The 25218-nt window shown below is 40.8% G+C and overlaps 1 protein-coding gene across 2 annotated transcripts in view; it reads right to left on the bottom strand.

The window, feature by feature from the left end:
* TMCO1 (transmembrane and coiled-coil domains 1) overlaps window positions 1–23356 on the bottom strand; it is a 29712-nt gene extending 6356 nt beyond the window's left edge. The window contains exons 1-6 of one of the 2 annotated variants that reach the window (XM_010338682.3): window positions 23135–23356; window positions 22645–22722; window positions 17315–17374; window positions 12666–12712; window positions 10766–10833; window positions 5524–5668 (exon numbers count right to left, since the gene is read on the bottom strand). In XM_010338682.3, coding sequence (XP_010336984.1) covers window positions 5524–5668; window positions 10766–10833; window positions 12666–12712; window positions 17315–17374; window positions 22645–22722; window positions 23135–23204 — 468 coding nt within the window. In that variant the 5' untranslated portion in view covers window positions 23205–23356. The remainder of the gene's footprint in view (window positions 1–5523; window positions 5669–10765; window positions 10834–12665; window positions 12713–17314; window positions 17375–22644; window positions 22723–23134) is intronic. The other variant, XM_010338681.3, reaches the window with a different exon arrangement.
* Window positions 23357–25218: the final 1862 nt, after the last annotated feature.

Genomic DNA, 25218 nt, shown 5'->3' with positions numbered 1-25218 from the left:
AAGTGATTCTCATGCCTCAGCCTCCTGAGTAGCTGGGATTACAGGCCACGCTACCATGCCCAGCTAATTTCTGGCCAGGCTGGTCTTGAACTCCTGACCTCAGTGATCTTGAGGGTAGCTTGGCCTCCCAAAATGCTGGGATTACAGGCATGAGCCACTAATTAAGCATGCCCAGTCTCTGCTTAATTCTTCAACTACATGCAAGACAGCCTATAAGCAGCCCAGTTAAGACTAAAATAACTGACCTGAGACTTCAGCTGCCATCATCTATCACAAAGGAGAGTTTGGAGTTTGAGTGCTGCTATGGACTGATGCTGCTATGGTCTGAATGTGTGCGTCCCTTAAAATTCATACATTGAATCCAAAGTACCAAGGCATTAGAAGGTGGGGTCTTCGGAAGGTAATTAGGTCATGAGGGCTGTGCCTTCTTTAATGGGACTAATGCCCTTTTTAAAAAGGTCCCAGAGAGCTGTCTTGTGCCTTCCATCATATGAGGATGCAGAGAGAAGGCACTCTCTATGAACCAGGCAGGAAACAGGCTCTCACCAGATACTGAATTTGCCTTGATTTTGGACTTCCCAACCTCTGGAACAGTAAGAAATACATTTCTACTGTTTATGGTATTTTGTTATAGTAGCCCTAATGGACTAAGACAAATGCCAAGTTAACTGCCTGCCTAAACAAAAATATCAACACTTCCAAAGAATAAAAGAATCCAGAATCTCCACAACCTATCATTTACATTATCCAGGATATGATCCAACATTACTAGATATATCAAAAAACAGGACAATGTACTGTTACTTAAGAGAGCAGGCCGGGTGCGGTAGCTCACACCTATAATCCCAGCACTTAGGGAGGCTGAGGCGGGTGGATCACTCGAAGTCAAGAGTTTGGGACCAGCCAGCCTGACCAATATGGTGAAACCTCATTTCTACTAAAAAATACAAAATTAGCCAGGCGTGGTGGCGGGCACCTGTAATCCCAGCTACTCAGGAGGCTGAGACAGAAGAACTGCTTGAACCTGGGACACGGAGGTTGCAGTGAGCCGAGATCAGGCAATGGAGTCCAAACTCCAAATGTTGGAATTAGCACACAACGTTTTTTTGTTTTGTTTTTGAGACAGGGTCTCACTCTGCTGCCCAGGCTGGTATGATCATGGCTTACCTCATCCTTGACCTCCAGGGCTCAAAGCAATCCTCCCACTTCAGCCCCCATAACCCAGCAGCTGGGACTACAGGTACATGCCACTGTGCCTGGCTCATTTTTGTATTTTTTGTAGAGATGAGGTTTTGCTATGTTACCCAGGCTGGTCATGAACTCTTGCGTTCCAGCGAGCCTCCTGCCTCACCTTCCCAAATGCTGAACAGGCACCAGCCACTACACGCAGCCCAGCAGACAAGGTTTTTAAAGCAGTTAAATAATTATGGACATAAAAGAAGATATGCTCATAATATATTAAATAAGAAATCTCAGGAAGGGTATAAATAAAGCGAAAATTCTGAAACTGAAAAATTTAATACTGAAATTCAAAAATCACTGGGTAGGCTTAGGGTTAACACAGATTAGAGGAGTCTGTGAACTTGAAGACAGATCAATAGAAATTATTCCATCTGAAGAACAGGAAAGAAAAGATTTAAAAATTTCAGCAGAGGTTCAGTGTCCTGCTGGACAATACCAAAACAGACTAATATATAAGCAACTGGTGTTCCAGAAGAAGAAAAGAGAGAGAATGAGGCAGAAAATAGTTAAAGAAATAATTAATTTCCCCATATTTAATGAAAACCATAAGTCCTAGCAGGATAAACTTAAAAAAAAAAATACCCTAGTCTGTCTGCTCTATCTTGAGCTAATGAAAAAAAAAAAGTAAAAAAAAAAAAAAAATTAAAATGATAAAAAATACCCTAGGCACATCATAGCCAAATTTCTGAGAACCAATTTCAAAGAGAAAATCTGAAAGCAGCTACAGAAAAGTGACATTACTTAGAAGAACACGAAGACATGAAGAACTTTTTACAAACAACGGAGGCCAGAAAATAGTGAAAAGGCATTTAAAATGCTTAAAGGCTAAAACAAACAAAAAAGCCAACTCAGAATTCTATGTCCAATGAAAATATCCATCAAGAATGAAGATAAAATATTTTCAGATAAATGAAGATTGAATTTGTCACCAGCAGACTTGCACTATAAGATGCACAAGAAAGAAAAAAGAAATCCCTTAATGCTACACAGTGAGGTAGAGATTCAGGCAATCCTCGTCAGTGACAAGCTTCACTTCCTGTTACATCCCACCAACAGTTTTAGATTCAGTAGTTCCTGTACTGTAGTCCATTGCAAACGTTCATGCCTCCATGTTTCCTATGCCAAGAACACTTAAGAATGGAATGCTACCAGGCACTCAGCACTTTGGGAGGCCGAGGCTGGTGAATCACCTGAGGTCAGGAGTTCGAGACCAGCCTGGCCAACAGGGCAAGACCCTGTCTCTGTTAAAACTACAAAAACTTAGCCAGGCATTGTGGTGGGTACCTGTAATCCCAGCTACTCAGGAGGCAGGAAAATCACTTGAACCCAGAAGGCAGAGGTTGCAACGAGCCAAGATAGAGCGATTTTACTCCAACCTGGGTGACAGAGCAAGACTATCAAAAAAAAAAAAAAAAAAAAAAAAAAGAACCCAGAATTGCTCTTTGTTGCTTAAAGGGAAATACAGACATCATTGTGTTTTATTAAGATGTGAACCCAAGCTACAATTTTAACATTTCAGACTTAATCAAATTAAAGAGCAATATTCCACATCGATCAAAAGATCTGTGCTAAACCACAGAGATCTGTGTTGTCATTACCTTAGCTTTCACTAGGATAAACTCCTGCTATGGTGTGAATGTGTCCCTGAGAAGTTCATGTGGTGGAAATTTAATCTCTCTGCCCTCATTAACAGATAATGTCATTATCATGGGAGTGGATTCCTTATCATGAGTGGCTTTGTTATAAAAGTGAGCATTCTCTGGTTCTCGCTCTTGCCCTCTCACCATGTGATGTCCACCACGTCACGATGCAGTAGGAAGACCCTCAGCAGGTGCCAGCACCATGCTCTTGGACATCCTGCATAACTGTGAGGTACACTGTCTTTATAAATTACCCAGGCTGTGGTAAACTGTTACAGCAACAGAAAATGGGCTAAGGCAGGCCTATTACAGAGACCATTTCAAAAATGTTAGTATATACTTCAGCTAAGCAGGAGTACAACTTCTTGGTGGACATAATTATTTAACTATTTAACAAACACCTCAAACTCAGCATGTCTTCTAACCAACATACTCTTCTTTCTTCTATTCCCATCCTCTTAAGGAAACTATTCCCCACCTCTTAGTGAAACTTTTCCCCATTTGGTCAACAAAATCAGAAACATGCAAGTCATCTTAGTTTTTCCTTTCTCCTTCACATTAAATTAATAACTAAGTTCAGCTGGTTTCACTTTCTATTTATTTCTCAATCTTGTCCCATCCTTTTCATCCCTCTCTTCACTGTTATAGTTTATAATATAATGATTTTTTGTTAGACTATTACAATAGTCTTTTGATATTTCTGTATTTAGTCGTGCTCCTCTTATAGCTAACCTTCACAGTGCAGTAAGTGCCAGAAAATATGTGCCAGAAAAGGAAGCCTTGAAACTTGATTTCGTTTAAAAGGAAGAAGAGGGAGGCATTCAGAAAGAAGGAAAAACAGAAGCAAAAAGTACATCTGAGTGACTGTAACATGAAAACTAATAAGCAAGCCAGAATGGTCAAAGTGCTGTATTTGTGGGGATGTGATGAGATACGAATTAGGAAAAAATATTAAGCAATACAATGAAAAAGATCTTGGTGAGCCATGAACTGTAATTTGATTTCCCATTGATTCTCACATGCCAGGTTGATAAATGGTTTGAATCTGTGTCATGTCAAATTGTGTGGTTTAGTACCATCCCCCTTAGTACTATTCTTGTAGTAGTTAGTGAGTGAGTTCTCACGAGATCTGGTTGTTTAAAAGTGTGAAGAACCTCCCACCTCTCTCTCTGTTGTTCCTAGTCTGACCATGCGGCATGCCTGCTCCCCTTCTGCATTCCACCATGATTGTGAGTTTCCTGAGGCCTCCCCAGAAGTTGAGCAGATGCTTCCTGTACAACCTAGCATCATGCTTCCCGTGCAAACTGCAGAGCCATAAGTCAATTAAACCTCTTTTCTTTATAAATTACCCAGTCTCAGGTATTTCTTTATAGCAATGAAAGAGCAAACTGATACACAGATCAACCAAAAATCTTCTGCCAGAGACAGTACTCAGAAGGAGGAGGAAAAAAGATAATCACTTATGTAACAAATACTGAAAGATTTATGTTCATATTTACACATGTGCAAACCTTTCCATTACAAAGCCTGCCAAATGGAAGTATGTTCAGAAACTGAATAAAAATAAAGAATTCCTGAGCAGAGACCTTAATTATCTCTTTCACTTTTTTTTTTCTTTTTTTTGAGACAGAGTCTCACTCTGTTGCCCAGGCTAAAGTCCAGTGATGTAATCTAGTCTCACTGCAAGCTCAAACTCCCAGGCTTTGGTGAACTTCCCACCTTGGCCTCTAGGGTAGCTGGGACTACAGGCACATGCTACCATATCCAGCTAATTTTAAAATTTTTTGTAGCAATGTAATCTCACAGTATCGCCTAGGCTGGTCTCAAATTCCCAAGCTCAAGAGATCCTCATGCCTCAGCCTACCAAAGTGCTGGTATTACAGGCATGAGCCACATCACCTGGCCACCCTTTTACTTTCATAGTCTCATCTCAAAAGCCACTTTCTGCTTGAACCTTTCCCCACTAATCAAATTTTATATGTCTCTTCTGGACCTTCATAACACTTTTACTTCCTTAGTTCTCACTCTTTTTCACTATGAATGTCAAATCACCAAGTTGGCCAAATGTAAATTCTGTAACCTAAACTTTATCTCAGCTGTGAATAACCTAAAATTACCACATCATTACACTTACTGTGTTCCTGAACTGCTAAATGGTGCTGGTATATTATGAAGAAATGATACTGGGAAGACCAAACCCACTTTCTAGTCTTGTAGCTTTAGGCAGTTGTAATAAAGGAGGAGCCTGAGAGCTCTAAGAATGTGATGTGGAATCTATATTTGGTTTTATCACTACTTCTCGTCCCTAAGGATCAGTAATCTAGACCTTGCCATTTAAAATGATTTTTAGATGATACGCTGGAATTCTTTTTTTTTTTTTTTTTTTTTTTTTTTAAGATGGGGTTTCACCATGATGGCCAGGCTGGTCTTGAACTCCTGACCTCAGGTGATTCACCCACCTCAGCCTCCCAAAGTGCTAGGATTACAGGTGTGAGCCACTGATACACTGGAATTCTAAAATAAGCAACTTAAAGAACTGAGTAACAATGGGTAAACATTTCTAGTATTATAGAAGTAAAAGCTAATTGGCATTGACAGCAAGGAAAAATATACATATTAAATGGCAGATGTAATCAGTCACCTGTCGAATCGACATAGTACAGAGAATATACAGGAAGATGAAGGAACAGTCTGTGGTGTCATCTCCCAGCAGATTTCGATGAGACAGTCCTTGGATATAAGAAAGAGGGGTAAAAGGAAGCTTTGCCACCACTCTACCATCAAATCTAAAAGAAAAAAAAAAAAGAATTGTTATTTTTGGAAGACTGACAAGTTTCTTACTTCCAAAGAAGAATCTGGGACAGAAATAGAGCTTTAAGTCTCTTGATCTCTGAAAAACAAAGAAAGGGTGACATGCTAATAATAGACATGAACCTGAATACTGTGGTGTAAGGAAGAGCCTAGATTATTCTCATCAATCTTTTCCTAAATTAGTGGTTCTCAATTCTTTTGGTATTGAGACCCCTTTATATATACTGACAAATTATTTAGGACCCTAAAAACTTTGTGTTTATGTAGGTTATAGTTATTATTTACTGTATTAGAAATTAAAAATGAGAAATAAGTTTAACATTTATTTATTTATTTGAGATGGAGTCTTGCTCTGTCACCCAGGCTGGAGTGCAGTGGCGAACTCTCAGCTCATTGCAACCTCCGCCTCCTGGGTTCAAATGATTCTCCTGCCTCAGTCTCCCGAGTAGCTGGGATTACAGATGTGTGCCACCAAACCCAGCTAATTTTTTTATTTTTAGTAGAGAAGGGGTTTCTCCATGTTGGCCAGGATGTTCCTGAACTCCTGACCTCAGGTTATCTGCCCCTCAGCCTCCCAAAGTATTGGGATTACAGGCATGAGCCTGTAAAAATACAAAAAAATTGCCCAGCCAAAATATTTATTAATTTATTTTAAAAATAGCAAGGAATTCATTACATGTTAACATAATTTATTTTTATGTTTGGCTTAATAGAAAACAGCTAGAAATCATTGCTGCCTCAGTCGTTCGGCTATTGTGATATCACACATCATGAATCCTCTGAAAAACTCCACTGTACACTCTTTTTTTTTTTTTTTTTTTTTTGAGACGGAGTTTCGCTCTTGTTACCCAGGCTGGAGTGCAATGGCGCAATCTCGGCTCACCGCAACCTCCGCCTCCTGGGTTCAGGCAATTCTCCTGCCTCAGCCTCCCGAGTAGCTGGGACTATAGGCATGTGCCACCATGCCCAGCTAATTTTTTTGTATTTTTAGTGGAGACGGGGTTTCACCATGTTGACCAGGATGGTCTCGATCTCTTGACCTCGTGATCCACCCGCCTCGGCCTCCCAAAGTGCTGGGATTACAGGCGTGAGCCACCGCGCCCGGCCACTGTACACTCTTGAGAGAAAGAATGTTAAAAAAAAAAAAAGTAAATAATGTCACAGAATTACTGTGAAAATCATTCTGACTTCAAGACTTCTGAAAGAATCTCAGACTTCCAGGGATCCCAGATCACACTTTGAGAACCACTGTTCTAAACCATAGCACCAGTAAGATTTTGAGAACCTTCTTTTTGGGCCACGCATGGTGTAATCCTAACACACCTGCAATCCTAATACTGTGGGAGGCCGCCTGTAATCCTAACACTGTGTGAGGCTGAGGCGGGTGGATCACTTGAGGCCAGGAGTTCAAGACCAGCTTGGCCAACATGGTGAAACCCCATCTCACAAAAATACAAAAATTAGCTGGACATGGTGGCAGCACCCGTGGTACCAGCGCCTGTGGTACCAGCTACTCAGAAGGCTGAGGCAGGAGAATTGCTTGAACCTGGGAGGTAGAGATTGCAGTGAGCTGAGATCATGCTAGTGCACTCCATCCAGCCTGGGTGACAGAGCAAAGCTCTGTCTCAAAAAAAAAAAAAAAAAGAAAGTTTTTTTCTAAGACCCAAAGGTCCCAACTATACATATTAAGAAGGATAAGGCCAGGTACGGTGGCTCACGCTTGTAATTCCAGCTCTTTGGGAGGCTGAGGCAGGTGGATCATGAGGTAAGGAGTTCAAGACCAGCCTGGCCAAGATGGTGAAACCCTGTCTCTATTTAAAAACAAATAAATAAGCTGGGTGCAGTGGCTCAAGCCTGTAATCCCAGCACTTTGGGAGGCCAAGGCGGGTGGATCACGAGGTCAAGAGATCGAGACCATCCTGGCCAACATGGTGAAACCCCATCTCTACTAAAAATAGAAAAAAAAAAAAAAAAATCAGCCGGGCGTGGTGGCATGCACCTGTAGTCCCAGCTACCTGGGAGGCTGAGGCAGGAGAATTGCTTGAATCCGGGAGGCAGAGGCTGCAGTGAGCCGAGATCGTGCCACTGCACTCCAGCCTGGTGCCTGGCGACAGAGTGAGACTCTGTCTCAAAAAAATAAAAATAAATAAATAAATAAATAAATAAATAAATTTCCTACTGAAGTGTGGCCAGAAGAGAAAATTAAATAAATAAAAATAAATAAAAAATAAATAAGGATAAACATTTCTGAATAGGAATTTATAGAATATATAGTAGTGATGAAAAAAGCAGATTACTAAACTACATATACAATATTCTGAGATAAATACTTTTACTTAATTGTTTTTAGGTTTGAAAATAATTCCTCTTATTATTTATAAAATAGAAAAATGTTTCAAAAAGAGAAAAGCTGAGGCAGGAGAATTATTTGAACCCGAGAGGTGAAGGTTGCAGTGAGTTGAGATCGGGCCATTGCACTCCAGCCTAGGCAACAAGAATGAAACTCCGTCTCAAAAAAAAAAAAAAAAAGTACATCTATTCAATACAACATTATACAGCCATTTCAAAATAGTATTACATAGAAATTAAGATATATATTATGTTTTAAAAATTGCCACAGATTTTTGTGTGGACAAAAATTACAGCAGGTTATAAAACAGCCATTCTTGTGTATACAGGTTTATATTCAGCCTGGGCAAACTAGTGAAACCTCATCTCTACAAAAAATTTTTTTAAAAAATAGCTTCGGTCAGGCATGATGTCTCATGCCTGTAATCCTAGCACTTTGGGAGGCAGAGGCAGGTGGATCACCTGAGGGCAGGAGTTCGAGACCAGCCTGGCCAACATGGCAAAACTCTGTCCCTACTAAAAATACAAAAATTAGCCAGGCATGGTGGCGCATGCCTATAATCCCAGCTAGTTGGGAGGCTGAGGCAGAAGAATTCCTGGAACCCAGGAGGCAGAGACTACAGTGAGCCGAGATCACACCATTGCACTCCAGCCTGGGCAACAGAGTGAGACTCTGTCCCCACCCAAAAAAAAATTAGCCAGGCATCATGGTGTATATCTGTAGTCCCAGCTACTTGGAAGGCTAAGGTGGGAGGATCACTTAAGCACAGCAGGTCAAGGCTGTAGTGAGCTGTGACTGTTCCACTGTACCTCAGCCTGGGCAACAGTGTAAGACCCTGTTTCAAAAAAATAAAAATTCATATATACAAATATAAAAATGTTTGTATAACTATTACAGAAAGTAAAAATCTTGATGAATATACACTACATTTGAGACAGACAGTAATTTTACATTTTATACAGAGTAAAATGTATTTTTACTTTATATTTTATACCTGTGTATTTTTGAAATTTTTCCAATGACAATGTAGTATTTCATTTTGTTTCTTTCTTTGTTTTTGTTTCACCGTGTTGGTCAGGCTGATCTTGAACTCCTGACTTCAGGTGATCCACTCACCTCAGCCTCCCAAAGTGCTGGGATTACAGGCATGAACCACCATGCCCAGCCATTGTTTTCTAATACCTAGCACAATGCCTAGCACAAAATACACACTCAGCAGGTAGGAAGGAACGATAGACTAGGGGAAGAGATGCAGGGAGAGGGAGAGACAGGAAAGAAGCTGGAGAAAGGGAGTAAGAGGAAGGGAATGAAACGGGGAGTGAGAAAAATTCTAATACCTGCAGTACAGTTCAGATGAGCTTTGAAAAGGTAATACATGGGCCGGGTGCAGTGGCTCAATGCCTGTAATCCTAGCACTTTGGGAGGCCGAGGTGGGAGGATCACTTTAGGAATTGGAGATCAGCTTGGCCAACATGGTGAAACCCTGTCTCTATTAAAACTATAAAAAGTAGCTGGGCATGGTGGCACATGCCTGTAATCCCAGCTACTTGGGAGGCTGAGGCAGGAGAATCACTTGAACCCAGAGGGTGGAGGTTGCAGTGAGCTGAGATTACACCACTGCAATCCAGCCTAGGTGTCAGAGCAAGGCTCTGTCTCAAAAAAAAAAAAAAAAAAAAAAAAAAAAAAGGGCAATAAATTAATATCATCTTTGGATATATTCTCTCAAAAGAAGTTCCACAATTACTCAGGTCTGCTATATGCTGGTTTAGACAACAGTAATTTACCTTATCATTAAAGAAGATTATAGTTATTAAGACTCTATTTTAAGAGGCAAAAGATCTTTATATGACTACCTTCATTTTGAAGCAGCATGTTAGTAAGCAACTGAAAAATAGAGGGAACATATTAAATTCTTTATGGAGAACCCATAATGCCTAAGCCTTATGTCTTATACATAAAATACTGTCATATTAAGATGGTAAAAAAAAGCTATTGTATAATTGTATTTTACAAAAATTAAATTCTGGCCAGGTGTGGTGGCTCACGCCTGTAATTCTAGCACTTTGGGAGGCTGAGGTGGGTGGATCAGCTGAGGTTAGGAGTTCAGACCAGCCTGACCAACATGGCGAAACCCCATCTCTACTAAAAATACAAAAATTAGCCAGGCATGATGGCGCATGCCTGTAGTACCAACTACTTGGGAGGCTGAGTGAGATAGGAGAATCGCTTGAATGAAGGAGGTGGAGGCTGCAGTGAGCCGAGATTGTGCCACTGCACTCCAGCCTGGCTGACAGAGAGAGATTCCATCTCAAAAACAAACAAACAAACAAACAAAAAACACCAAAAAAAAAAAAAATTCCCTTGATTTTGATAATTGTTTTGAAGTTATATAAGAAAATGTCCTTAGGAAATATATAGCAAAGTAGTTATGGGAAAAGGAGCATAGCGCCTACAACATACTTTCAAATGATTATGAAAAATACAAAAATAGTGTATGGATGAGCACACATATAATAGAGAAAGTAAAGAGAGGAAAAGAAAAAAAGAAATGAAGCAAAACATTAACAATTGTGAATGTGGGAATGGATATACATACCATTCTTGCAACTCTTCTTAAGTTTGAAATTACATCAAAATAAAATGTTACCCAAAAAGTTCATGCTAACATACATACAAATACAGAGTAAAGTTATTACGCAAAAGCTTATAAAAGGACACTCACATGGAATTGAACATTCCCATTAGGGCAGTGAAACAAAAGCCAATTGCAAACATGGATTTCATTCGAACCTGTAATGAGACAAACAAATTGTCATTTTACATTTAAAAAAACATATCTAAAGCATACCTCAAAAGTTTTGGTTTCATGTCATTTTTTAAAAAAGAACTCCTTAGCAAAAGCTATAGCTGTTTTGGCTAACCCACCCTTCACCTCCAGTTCCTCTTCTTACCATCTGGTGAGGAAGAATATTGGGGTGGCTTTGTGGCCCAATTCTGGCCAGTGAGTTAATAAGTACTAACAAAACGTCTCTCAGTAAGTAAAAGAGAACTGTTGCACAGTTTAGATGTCCTGTGTTAAATACACAGAAGTGAAAAATCAATCAAGCTATATAAATAGCCTATCTATGCTTTAGGAAGATATGTCTGAATAAAGTCTACTCTTTATAAATAATGAGGAAATGGGTAATGAAGTCACTTTTCCTTATACTTCATAGTATGCCAGATACTGAGAACAAAAGGTCTCTTAAAGAACAAAAGAGGCAGGCACAGTAGCTCACACCTATAATCCCAGTACTTTGGGAGGCCAAGGCAGGTGAATGGCTTGAGTCCAGGAGTTCAAGACCAGCCTGGGCAACATAGTGAGACCCCATCTCTACAAAAAATACAAAAATAAGCCAAGCATGGTGACACACGCCTGTAGTCCCAGTTACTTGGGTGGCTGAGGTAGGAGAAGCACATAAGCCCAGGAGGCAGAGGTTACAGTCGGCCAAGACAGAGTCACTACACTACACTCCGGCCTTGGTAATAGAGTAAGATTCTGTCTCAAAAAAAAAAAAAAAAAGGAACAAAAGAAAAAGATTGAGTATTGTGCAGTGGCTCACACCTGCTATCCCAACACTCTGGGTAGCTGGGGCTGAAGGATCGACTGAAATTCAAGATCAGCGTAGGCAAGATGGCAAGACTTCATCTTTACAAAAAAAGAAAAAAAAATTAAAAATTAGCTGGGCATGGGGTGTAGTCCTGTAGTCCCAGCTACATGGGAGGTTGAGACAGGAGGATCCCTAGGGCCCAGGAACTCACAGTGGCAGTGAGCTATCATCAGGCTACTGCATTCCAGCCTGGGTGACAAAGCAAGACCCTGTCTCTCAAAACAAAAAAAGGAAAAGAACCAAGGACAGTAATAAAAGCCATTTATAATGTTCCAGCTCCTACATTGGGATTGCACATATGACTATAAAATCAAAGATTCGCTGGGCGCGGTGGCTCAAGCCTGTAATCCCAGCACTTTGGGAGGCCGAGGCGGGTGGATCACGAGGTCAAGAGATCGAGACCATCCTGGTCAACATGGTGAAACCCCGTCTCTACTAAAAATACAAAAAATTGGATGGGCATGGTGGGGCGTGCCTGTAATCCCAGCTACTCAGGAGGCTGAGGCAGGAGAATTGCCTGAACCCAGGAGGCGGAGGTTGCGGTGATCCGAGATCATGCCATTGTACTCCAGCCTGGGTAACAAGAGCAAAACTCCATCTCAAAAACAAACAAACAAACAAACAAACAAAAAAAAAAACAAAAAAACCCAAAGATTCAGCATTAACATAAGGAAGAAAAAAAGAAATAAACTATTTCATTTGAAAACCTAAGAGGGAACTAAGAACTGTGTGAAGAGGAAAAATCATGACCTCTGAGACAGTCTTAAAAAAAGCTATTTATAGTATTAAGATGAAGTTTAAGAGCAGGAGCATATTTTACTTCCATTTGGTCCAGGAACACCCATGATATTATTTATAGCCTTCATAGGTGATAGATTACTGAAAAGGTTAAGTGCAATGCATTTGATGCAAATCAGTCCTTTGCTAAAAACATTATGTGGTTTACCATGAAGTTATATTTAGGACTCTTACCATTGATAGATCTCTGTTGTTATTCTTCAATTTCTCTTCTTGTCTCTCTGCAAAGAATTAATGAGATGGTTAATACATACAATGCTGAGCACAGAGCAGTTGTTAAATAAATTGTCACTGTTTGGTGATTACAAAAGCACTCTGTCTCAATATCATTTAATAAGATGATGAAAACATCTGGGATATTGTATATTTTGTACTCAGAATTTTTTTTAAAAATTACCTCTGGTATTAAATGTCTTAACTCTATACATTAATATATATGCTTATATTACATCAATGGGAATTGCCAATCAGTTAATTTGCAAGTATAACATAATGATTGTATTTAGGTGTCTCAAATCAGTTATCCTTCTCTTACATTTTCTCCCTTTTTTCAATTTGTCTAAAATGGCATATAGTCTAAAATTATCAGCCAGTTGATAGGATGAGCTTAAAATCCAGAGTCTAGCTGGGAGATCCCAGTATTTTGGGAGGCCGAGGTAAGAAGATCGCTTGAGGCCAGGAGTTCAAGACCATCCTGGACAACATGGCAAGACCCTGTCTCTACAAAAACAATTTACAAATTAGCCAGCCATGATAGTGTGCCCTGTAGTCCCAGCTACTCGGGAGGCTACAGTGGGAGCATCACTTGAGCCCAGGAGTTTGAGGCTGCAGTGGACCATGAACATGCCACTGTACTCCAGCCTGGGTGACAGGGTGAGACTGTTTCAAAACAAAAACAAAAAACTATGCATTCTCTAAGTAGTCAACGTTTGGAATACAACCTCTATGAAATTTCAGGAAATTTCATGGAGACAATAATCTGGAAATATGCAGAAGATACATTTATATTCTAGAATGATTTCTTTTCCAAGGTGACTAGCAAAAGGGAAAATTAAAATTCAGAAAAGGAATACTCCAAATTGGAGGCTACATTTCTTGCGGCTATTGGAATAAACAATGATGGAATTGCTACTATTGGAATAAATAGCAATGATTACATCCATTCTGACCACAGAGTAAATAGGCCCTCAGCCAATCCAAATAACACAGAAAAAGGCCTACAATAAATGTATAAATTCAGGGCCCCAAATATATTAAATTTCAAAAATTTCCTCTCATATTTAAATCCAAGTCTTGAAGAAAAGAGACCAGATGTGGTAACCCACACCTGTATTCCCAGCTCTTTGGGATGCTGAGGTAGGAGGCTCACTTGAGCCCAGGAGTTCAAGGGTAACATAGAGAGACCCCAACCCTACAAAAAAACTTAAAAATTAGCCAGGCATGATGGCATATGACTATAGTCTGAGCTATTGGAGAGGCTGAGGCAGGAGGAGTTTGGGGTTGGCCATGAACATGCCACTGTACTTCAGCCTGGGGTGACAGAGGGCAACCCTGTCTCAAAAACAAAAACAAAAAAACAAAACAAAAAGAAAAGAGATACTTATCTCACTCAGTCAAGCTTCAGAATGTTGTAGATAATGTTTTCAAATATATTCCATGCTAGTACTACAAGTTATATTACATGTGGCTGAATTTTTCATAAGCCTAACAATTTCTGTGGTCTGACTTAATCTAGGATTAAAATGTACAAATGTAGAGAATGGATAGATTGTCTTTCAAGCAACTCGTCATAAATATTACATCTCATAATTTCTAATAAGATTTTGATAAGCAACTCTTCATAAATATTATTTCTTTTTATTTTTTGAGACAGAGTTTCGCTCTTGTTGCCCAGTTTGGAGTGCAATGGCACGATCTCAGCTTACTGCAACCTCTGCCTCCCGGGTTCAAGTCATTCTCCTGCCTCAGTCTCCCAAGTAGCTGTGATTACAGTCATGCGCCACCACGCCTGGCTAATTTTCGTATTTTTAGTAGAGAGGGGGTTTCACCATGTTGGTTAGGCTGGTCCCAAACTTCTGACCTCAGGTGATCCACCTGCCTCGGCCTCCCAAAATGCTAGGATTATAGGCGTAAGCCACTGTGCCCGGCCATAAATATTATTATTATTTTTTTTTTTTTTTTTTTTTTGAGACGGAGTTTCGCTCTTGTTGCCCAGGCTGGAGTGCAATGGCGCGCTCTCCGCTCACCGCAACCTCCGCCTCCTGGGTTCAGGCAATTCTCCTGCCTCAGCCTCCTGAGTAGCTGGGATTACAGGCACACGCCACCATGCCCAGCTAATTTTTAGTATTTTTAGTAGAGACGGGGTTTCACCATGTTGACCAGGATGGCCTCGATCTCTTCACCTCGTGATCCACCTGCCTCGGCCTCCCAAAGTGCTGGGATTACAGGCTTGAGCCACCGCGCCCGGCATATTATTTCTTATAACTTCTGATGAGATTTTTTTTGGGTGAGCAAACAATTCAGGGTTGCACTCCATGTTAAAATCATTTGAATTCAGATACTTTGTGTTGCCAATTTAAAGGCAGAGGGTAACCTGTCCTCCATTCTTATATCCCTCCTATTCTTTATAGCAAAGGTACTTGAAGGAGTTGTCCACGTTCAATGTCTTCATTTCCTCACCATGCATTATCTCCTTTTTTTTTTTTTTTTTTCTTTTTTTTATTGCATTTTAGGTTTTGGGGTACATGTGATGAACATGCAAGATTGTTGCATAGGTACACACATGGCAGTGTGCTTTGCTGCCTTCCGTCCCCTCACCTGTATCAGCATTATCTCCTTAATCTATATGATCTGGCTTCTGTCCCCCATCATGCCACTGAAACCAGTTTTGCTAAAAGCACTAATAACCTCCATTTCTTAGATACTTACCATCATCGATCAGGCCCTTCCTCCTCGCTGAAACTCTTCTCTCAACTTCTGTCACACTACTACTTTCCAACTTCTCTGGCAATACTGTTTCAGAACTTTACTTCCGTTGTTCCTTAAATTTCTGTTCCTCAAGACTCTCAGATGGCACAGTGGCTCATCCCTGTAATCCCAGCACTTTGGGAGGATGAGGTGGATGGATCACCTGAGGTCAGGAGTTCGAGACCAGCCTGGTAACAGGGCGAAACCCTGTCTCTACTAAAAATTCAAAAATTAGCTGGGTGTGGTGGTGCATGTCTGTAATATCAGCTATTCGTGAGGCTGAGGCAGGAAAATTGCTTGAACCTGGGAGGCAGAGGTCGCAATGAGCCGAGATGGCACCACTGCACGTCAGCCTGGGCAACAAGAACGAAACTCTGTCTCAAAAAAAAAAAACAAGCTAACAAACAGTAATCATTTATTTCCTGGTCTATTTTCCCTCTCTAAACAGAGCTTATAAAAATAGAATATTTTTCTACTTTGTTTCTCCAATGCCTTTAGGATTAACTGACACATATAAAGTAAATGTTCAATAGCATTTTGCCGTGAACATTTTTTAAATGAACAGACCATTTAAAAAATATCTGGGATCCTTACAATAACTGAAAAACTTTAATCAGAACAGGACATTGGCATAGTCTAATCTCATGGAATTCTCCCCTGGGCTGTAACAACAGTGACCTAGGTATATAGATACAGTTTCTGGAACAAATACACAATCTCACAACAATTTTTTCTCCTGATTTGAGAATCAAGAAATGTCATAACATATAAAAACAAATTGTATATAATCTTTTATAAATTGTCTTTCAGAAACAGAATTAAATTCTAAGTTATACTAAAAAAGTAAAAGCATATGATATGATCGTTATTTCTCAAAGTAGATCAAAACTACTCAGCAGAAATTTCCTACCCCTTGGTGGATTTCCATCACTAGTCAATTCTCAGTAAAGAAGCCATGGAAATGGCTGGGCACGGTGGCTCAAGCCTGTAATCCCAGCACTTTGGGAGGCCGAGGCGGGTGGATCACGAGGTCGAAAGATCGAGACCATCCTGGTCAACATGGTGAAACCCCGTCTCTACTAAAAATACAAAAAAAAAAGCTAGCTGGGCGTGGTGGTGCATGCCTGTAATCCCAGCTACTTAGGAGGCTGAGGCAGGAGAATTGCCTGAGCCCAGGAGGCGGAGGTTGCGGTGAGCCGAGATCGCACCATTGCACTCCAGCCTGGGTAACAAGAGCAAAACTCCGTCTCAAAAAAAAAAAAAAAAAAAAAAGAGATCGAGACCATCTGGTCAACATGGTGAAACCCTGTCTCTACTAAAAATATAAAATAGTAGCTGGGCATGGTGGCACATGCCTGTAATCCGAGCTACTCAGGAAGCTGAGGCAGGAGAATTGCCTGAACCCAGGAGGCGGAGGTTGCGGTGAGCCGAGATCGCGCCATTGCACTCCAGCCTGGGTAACGAGCGAAACTCCGTCTCAAAAAAAAAAGAAGCCATGGAAACAATGAACACAAGTAACTCAGACTTAAGTGGAAATAATCATCTCAGATATAAAAAAAACAATATGCTTTTACAAACTGTGCCAAAAGCCCTAAGCCATGTTCAAAAACCACAACTGTCATTTTACAAAACTCAAAATTTAAAAGCTAAGGGCAAAAATAGAGGCACTGTTTAAATTTGTCCTGTACACCTCACAAAATGGGTGAGAATCAAGTGTGATAAAGTATGCACGTGCTTTATAAACCATAAAAATAACAGAAACATGAGCTATCACTATTAATAATTTTATTATATTTTCATTATCTAAGAATTTTTTTCCAAGAAAACCCAAATTTCATTTTGATATCTCATCTTACCTATTTTCTTTTTCTGTTGTCGACCAGCTGACTCTGTTATTGTTTCCTTCTTCTTTTCCACTGTAAACAACATAGTAACACAGTAAAAATTAACTTCATTATACTGAAGAAACAAAGGATGCTTTATCACAGATGAACTGATGAAAGAAGCTTATAAGAAAGTTACACACTGACTTTGATTATGGTCACGATTAAGCTAACTGGTCTGCTCTCACAGCTACTGATGGTAAAAAGTAGGCACAATATTCTAAGAATGAAACAATAATTATAAGCATGATTAGTCAAATACCCATAAAGAATTGTATTGATACAATCATAATGAAAACAGACTATCAGCTGAGGATGATTACCTTAGCCAGTGTGAAAGCACCATTTTCAAATTCTCCTCTCTCAGATAACTAGGGTTAATTGTCACTCCATTCTCTTATGACAGAAGGTAGAAATTTATTCACTCAGTTATTGGCTGCCTAAGTAACTTCAGGCAGATGAAAAAAATATGATCCCTATCTTCTAAAGAATAATCTAGTCAGGGGAGATAATCAAATGACAATTACAGTAAAGTGTCAAGATCAGGCGTCCCCAAACTACGGGCCCACGGGCCGCATGCAGCCCCCTCAGGCCATTTATCCGGCCCCCTGCCGCACTTCAGGAAAGGGCACCTCTTTCACTGGTGGTCAGTGAGAGGAGCACAGTATGTGGCAGCCCTCCAATGGTCTGAGGGACAGTGAACTTGCCCCCTGTGTAAAAAGTCTGGGGACGCCTGGTCAAGATAGATATATGCACACTGCAGGAAAATCAGGAGAGGCAAAAAAAGCTAAGACCGGCCAGGCAAGGTAGCTCACACCTATAATCCCAGCACTTTGGGAGGCTGAGGTGGGCGGATCATCTGAGGTCAGAAGTTTGAGACCAGCCTGGCCAACACATAGTGAAACCCTGTCTCAAATTAGCTGGGCGTTTTAGCAGATGCCTCTAATTGCAGCTACGTTGAAGCTGAGGCAGGAGAATCCTGGATTTTGCAGTGAGTCGAGATAGTACCACCCTACTCCATCCTGGGCAACAGAGTGAGACTCTGTCTCTCAAAAAAAAAAAAAGCTAAGACCAATTTTTCTGATGCATTTCAATTACTATCATGATTAAGTAACAGTAAGCTTTCGAAAAATAGTGTGATATATATTTATAATATTATTTTTACTATCCTTAATTATCTGTAAATGGACTAGGGAGAAGTCAAAAATTACTTTTACTTAGTTTATATTTTCTGTTACCCCTATTATCTTAGTATACTAATAGCAAACAGTACAGTAGAGGGATTATTTCTAAAACTTACATTAAAAAGAATTAGCAGGTACAGCACTTTCCCTTAGTACGTGAAGTTTGTCCCTGAATTCTTTTCTTTTTTGAGACAGAGTTTCCTTCTTGTTACCCAGGCTGGGGTGCAATGGCGCAATCTTGGCTGACTGCAACCTCCACCTCCTGGGTTCAGGCAATTCTCCTGCCTCAGCCTCTTGAGCAGCTGGGATTTCAGGCACGCGCCACCATACCCAGCTAATTTTTTGTATTTTTAGTAGAGACGGGGTTTCACCATGTTGACCAGGATGGTCTCAATCTCTTGACCTCATGATCCACCTGCCTCGGCCTCCCAAAGTGCTGGGATTACAGGCGTGAGCCACTGTCCCTGAATTCTAAAAGCAAAATTGATATAAAAGCAAAATTGGTATCACTGCTTTATCCAAGAGTTGTAAAATTCAATTTGACTCCAATACTGCAAATGAAATTTCTGCTGGCCAAAATAAAACATGGGGTGTGTGTGTGTGTGTGTGTGTGTGTGTGTGTGTGTGTATGTGTGTGTGTGTGTGTGGTGTGTATATGTGCATTATATGTATGTTCTAAGAGACTTGAGATCAGCCTAAGCAACATGGCAAGACTCTGTCTCTACAAAAAAATTAAAACATTAGCCGAGTGTGGTGGCACATGCTTGTAGTTTCAGCTACTCAGGACGCTGAGGCAGGAGGCGCTCTTGAGACCGGTAGCTTGAGGCTGCAGTGAGCCGTGTTTGCACCACTGTGCTCCAGCAGATGCGAGAGCGAGACCTTGTCTCAAAAATAAAACATCATGTCTGTGGAAAGAGAGCGAGAAATATTTTGAATGAACATACTAGTGAAAGATCATTTAAAAAAACATCAAATTTCACATTTTAAAATGTTTTAAAAATAACATTTTATGCCAGGTACAGTGGCTCATGTCTGTAAGCCCAGCACTTTGGGAGGCCAAGATGGGAGGATCATTTGAGTTCAGGAGTTTGAGATTAGCATGGGCAACATAGCAAAACCTCATTTCTAACAAAACTACAAAAATCAGCCAGCCATGATGGAGCACTCCTGTGGTCCTAGCTACTCAGGAGTCTGAGGTGACAGGATCACAGGAGCCTGGGAAGTCAAGGCTTAAGTGAGCCATGATTGGGTCACTACAATCCAGCCTGGCTGACAGAGCAAAACCCTGTTTCAAAAAAATGATAATAATAAAAATAAACATTTTTATTAAAATGTTATAAAGATAACATTTCAAAAGACAAAATGGATAGAAAACACTTCATGTTTTAGTCTTTATCATTATTATTAAACAAAGAAACAAAAATATTTCTTTCTCACTCCAGGACTATAACACATCTACTTAGCATTTAACCATGACTGCATAAAAAACAGGGCAATAGGCCGGGCGCGGTGGCTCATGCCTGTAATCCCAGCACTTTGGGAGGCCGAGGCAGGCGAATCACAAGGTCAAGAGATCGAGACCATCCTGGCCTACATGGTGAAACCCCATCTCTACTAAAAATACAAAAATTAGCTGGGCATGGTAGCGTGCACATGTAGTCCCAGCTACTTGGGAGGCTGAGACAGTAGAATTGCTTGAACCTGGGAAGCAGAGGTTACAGTGAGCCTAGATCGTGCCACTGCACTCCAGCCTAGTGCCTGGCAACAGAACAAGACTCTGTCTCCAAAAAAATAAAAATAAAAATAAAAAAATAGGGCAATAAAAAGACAGAAGGCTAGAGAACAGAAACATAAGACAATTCTATAAACATTAGTCTGGACTTCTAGCAGACCAGACTGAGACTAGATAAATATTTTTTAGGGATAAATTAATCTAATGTTTTTCAAACTTCATGAGGTTGTGATGAAACCTCAGTGTGTTGACATTTATTCATCAGAATCTCACCTGACAGCAAGAAGTAAAAATGTCAGAGTTGACAAAAATAAAAGATGTCTATTATGAAACACATTTCTGTCCATGACCTGGTATTCCTGCATTCTGAATTCCAGAGTTCTGCCAAACAGTTTATAAATTATTCTATAAGATTTATCCTATTTCACCATAAACAACAGAAATACCTCATACTTCACAGCAATTCATACTTAGTAAATACTCTCTCAATTTTGTTACAAGAACCAAGTTATATATACTGTACTTTTAATCTTTCTCATTTACTGAAGTATCCTTTCATTAGTATATATTACAATAGTAACACAATAAAAGGAGAGCTACTGATAAGTACATCTATAAGCCCAGGGACCACCTGAGTCAACCAACTCACTGCCTTTAAGAAAGCTTTTTTTTTTGCTGGGCGCGGTGGCTCAAGCCTGTAATCCCAGCACTTTGTTTGGGAGGCCGAGGCGGGTGGATCACGAGGTCAAGAGATGGAGACCATCCTGGTCAACTTGGTAAAACCCCGTCTCTACTAAAAATACAAAAAATTAGCTGGGCATGATGGCTCGTGCCTGTAATCCTAGCTACTCAGGAGGCTGAGGCAGGAGAATTGCCTGAACCCAGGAGGCAGAGATTGCGGTGAGCTGAGATCGCGCCATTGCACTCCAGCCTGGGTAACAAGAGCAAAACTGTCTCAAAAAAAGAAAAAAAAGAAAGAAAGCTTATTATTACTATTTTTTTTTTTTTGGTCAAAGGCAACTCAGAAGAACTGTTTTTTGGATACCAGTATTCTTTTTAAAATGCCAAGGACCAGATCAGTACCAAGGAAAGTAACCTACATCAAATTCTGATTCAGGCCGGGCGCGGTGGCTCAAGCCTGTAATCCCAGCACTTTGGGAGGCCGAGGCGGGTGGATCACGAGGTCGAGAGATCGAGACCATCCTGGTCAACATGGTGAAACCCCGTCTCTACTAAAAATACAAAAAACTAGCTGGGCGTGGTGGCACGTGCCTGTAATCCCAGCTACTCAGGAGGCTGAGGCAGGAGAATTGCCTGAACCCAAGAGGCTGAGGTTGCGGTGAGCTGAGATCGCACCATTGCACTCCAGCCTGGGTAACAAGAGCGAAACTCCGTCTCAAAAAAAAAAAAAAAAAAAGAAAAGAAAAGAAAAGAAGAGAGAAGCTAAATCAGGCCTATAAGGAACCATTCACCTTGTACATTAGCTGAGTCCTGTGAAATTCCTGCTTTATTTCAAAGGTCACAAACCCTGCTTGTTTTTAATATTCTCCTCAAACACCTCTTCAACTTCCTAACCCAACTGAAACTTGGCTTATCTCTGAAGACACCACTTACCTTGACACCAGTCATAATGACCTACCATCCTCCAAACATGCCCGAAATGTTAAGATTTCCATATTTTTGCTCATATGTTATTTCCTTTACCTGGAATTTCCTTTCCCCATTTAATTCTCTATCCAAATTGTGAATATCCACAAGGAACTGCAAGGCCATCAGGATTATGAAGGTTACCATGGTTCCTCACAACTGAATGAAACCGCTTCTGTTTTTTTTTAAAGACAAGTCTTAATCTGTTGCTGAGGAGGCAGTGCAGTGACACCTTCATGGCCCACTGTGGCCTCAACCTCCTGGGCTCAAGGGATCCTTATGCCTCAGTCTCCCAAATAGCTGGGTATATAGGTGTGTACCACTATACTCAGCTTAATTTTTCTGTAGAGACAAGGTCTCCCTATGTTGCCCAGGCTGGTCTTAAACGCCTAGGCTTAATCCTGCCTCAGCCTTCCAAAGTGCTGGGATTACGGGAGTAAGCCACTGCGCCAGGCTGACCCTCTTCTTTAGAACCACCACAGCACATAACATACATCTGCCACATCCCTAACTTCCCTCTAGTTGGTATTACATATTTTGCATAAAAGTCCCGCCTCGGCCTCCCAAAGTGCTGGGATTACAGGCTTGAGCCACCGCGCCCGGCCAAGTCTTCTATTTCTAAATAGGATTCAAGTCAGATTCATCTCTGTATCAGTTGGTGCTCTTAAAATATTTACTGTGAACATGGACTTAATGAGCTTGACGTGTTGAAACTATTTCTAATGTGTTGCCATACTCACATTTTTTACTTTGTTTTTCCACTTCTGCCTTCAGTCTCTTGTACTTGTCTGTCCTGTAAACCAGGACCCAGGTTATGCCTAAAACATTAAAAGCAACATGTTAATAAATGACTGGAACGATCACAACCACCTATTATTAGCTGTTACTGTTGGAGAAAGAGGAATTCCAACTTTTCACTTTGTATTTACCCATAGTTAACTTTTTTCAAAGGCCAATACAACTGACTCTTAAGCCAAAACAACTGTAACTTGATGTGAAGGTGTCTCCACAAATAAGCAAGTGAAATCTACCTAAGACCAAAGAAAACGCACCAATAGACTCCATACTCCCCTCCTGCTCCCGTTCACGAGTTGTCCAGAGATTCCCTGGAGTGGAGTATATGAGCCTCCCAAGCAAGTAAGGCTCGCGATCTTTCCCCAATGGCGCTAGGGACCCCGGGGCCCTCCCTCCCGGGGACTGATCAAACGTCTGAGAAATAGCCGCTCTCACCCTCGGCGAGCAGAGCCGTGCACACAGAGATAAACACGATGAGGAGCGTGTCCGCGAACATGGTGCTCATCTCGCACCTTCGTCCCTGCACTCCCACCCGCCAGGTGGAAAGCGCTCTAGAGCCAGGGAAAGTGAAGGGGAAACGGCTTCCGTAGACTCCGCCACCACCGAGTAACACACCAACTCTGACAGCCCGAAGATCGCACTTCCCCTTCCGGGGCACAGCCCCGGAAGGGCTCGCGTCGGAAAACTGTTTGACCAAGAGAATCTAGAGGAAACCAACCCGCAAATCACTGGAGCTGAAGGGCTAGTTCTCAGGCTGAATCTCGCGAGAATTGGAATTTGAGCCCCAGAGCAGGACCGTGGCGGGGGCTAACTTGCCCTGTAGTTTTTGCCGATTGGGATGCTGGCGCGCGTCTTTTTCTCGGCGAGAACCAGTTATTGGGATAGTCTTGGCACCCACCTCAGTTCCACTTCTTTGGTCGTAGTATTAATTCAGCTTGCGTTTGCCGTGAAGTAAGAACCGCAAAAGTACTGAATGCCTGGGTGTAGGTGCCAGGCCATGGACTCGAAGCTGGGGCTGCGAAATGAATGAATTGTGGGCCGCTGGCCTCAAGGAGCGAATGCCAGCGCGAAGGAGAGAAGCTTGTGCATACGCTCTGTTAAGGGTTTTAATAGAGGTATTACACCACAGTGCTGCGTGACACGGTTGAGAGGGTGCTCAGAAGCAGCTAATGAAAGGAATTGAAGCAGTGCCCTGGAGGAGTAGGAGTGCTTTTGGAAAAAGCAAAGGATTTTCAAAATGGAAGTTGAAAGACACGGATGCCTGAAAATTCATCATGTGATAGAGCAGTGAATAATGTGTTTAGAGAAGGAGTCATAAACCTAGATGCCTAGACTGGAGAGAGATATAAATTACCTTATGCAAGCTGAGCCTGAAAAAATGGTGGAAGGTAGTGTGATGGATAAGGGAGCATTAAGTTCATCTGAAAAGAGAATTTGATACTCAAATCCAACCCATTTCTCTAGGAGAATGAGCATCCAGTTTCTGATTTGTCTTCGTTTCTCGGGAAAATCCATATACCATGGGTTTTATGTGAAATTTAAATTTATAAATGCTAGTAACTTATTAAAATTCAAAAATGCCTTAGAAGCGTGATTTCAGCCATTGTAGACGTTTTCAGCTTTTTCAGACTGGTGTGTATGTGTATGAAAACCTGGAAGCTGGCTGAGCTGTATCCTCTTGTACTTTCTATCATTAGTTTTTTTAAACTCTACTGCACTTAAATTTATAATTCTCCTCAACACTACTTTTGACCTTTTTTAGCTTTATGTGCATTTCTTGTCTTCTACACTTAGCAGCAGAGACCCTGTCTCCTTTTTAAGAAACATTATTGAGCTTCTACTATATGTCAAGAACAGTGGTCGGTAAGGTAGAGTCAAAAGGATGGTTAAGAGAATATTCCTGACTTCCAAGGCCCCAGGGAGATTACACAATATAATAAGTTATTATAGAGGTATTTTTAAAATGTTGACAGGGTATAGATGAGAACAAGATTTTTTCTTCCTGGGTAGTTGGAAAGGTTTCAGAAAGATCACATGAGCTAAACCTTGATTTGAGCTGTTCGGACAACGATAGGTTTTTATTCACCTTTGTATCACCCAAGGTAAGTGCTGAGGTAATGATAAGAGCATGACCTTAGAAATCAGACCTGATTTTCAATTCTGGCTCTGCCACTTGCTTGACAGCAGTCCTAGAACCTATTGTTTAGCATCTTTGAGCCTCAGAAATGGTGGTAACATGAACTGCATAAAACTGTTAGGAAGATTGTGGAAGCATTTCAAGCAGTCCTTGGTACACATGATTCATCAGATTCAACGTGCTATTCATTGTAAGATGCATCATTATTTTATCTACTACCTAAAAGGAAAAAACAACTAATTAAACCATGACACAACATTGATTGTCAGATGAATCCCATTCAGAGATGTTAAAATAGGAAAAAATAAGTCTTAGAATCAATGAAATATATTAACTAATAAGCAGTTATTTCTGTGTAAATGTTTACACCCATGGACTGGTA

Source organism: Saimiri boliviensis, chromosome 19 (genome assembly GCF_048565385.1).
Source record: "Saimiri boliviensis isolate mSaiBol1 chromosome 19, mSaiBol1.pri, whole genome shotgun sequence".
Lineage (NCBI taxonomy): Eukaryota > Metazoa > Chordata > Mammalia > Primates > Cebidae > Saimiri > Saimiri boliviensis.
Note: the sequence above shows the minus strand (reverse complement) of the source record. Positions and strands in the feature narration are given on the sequence as shown.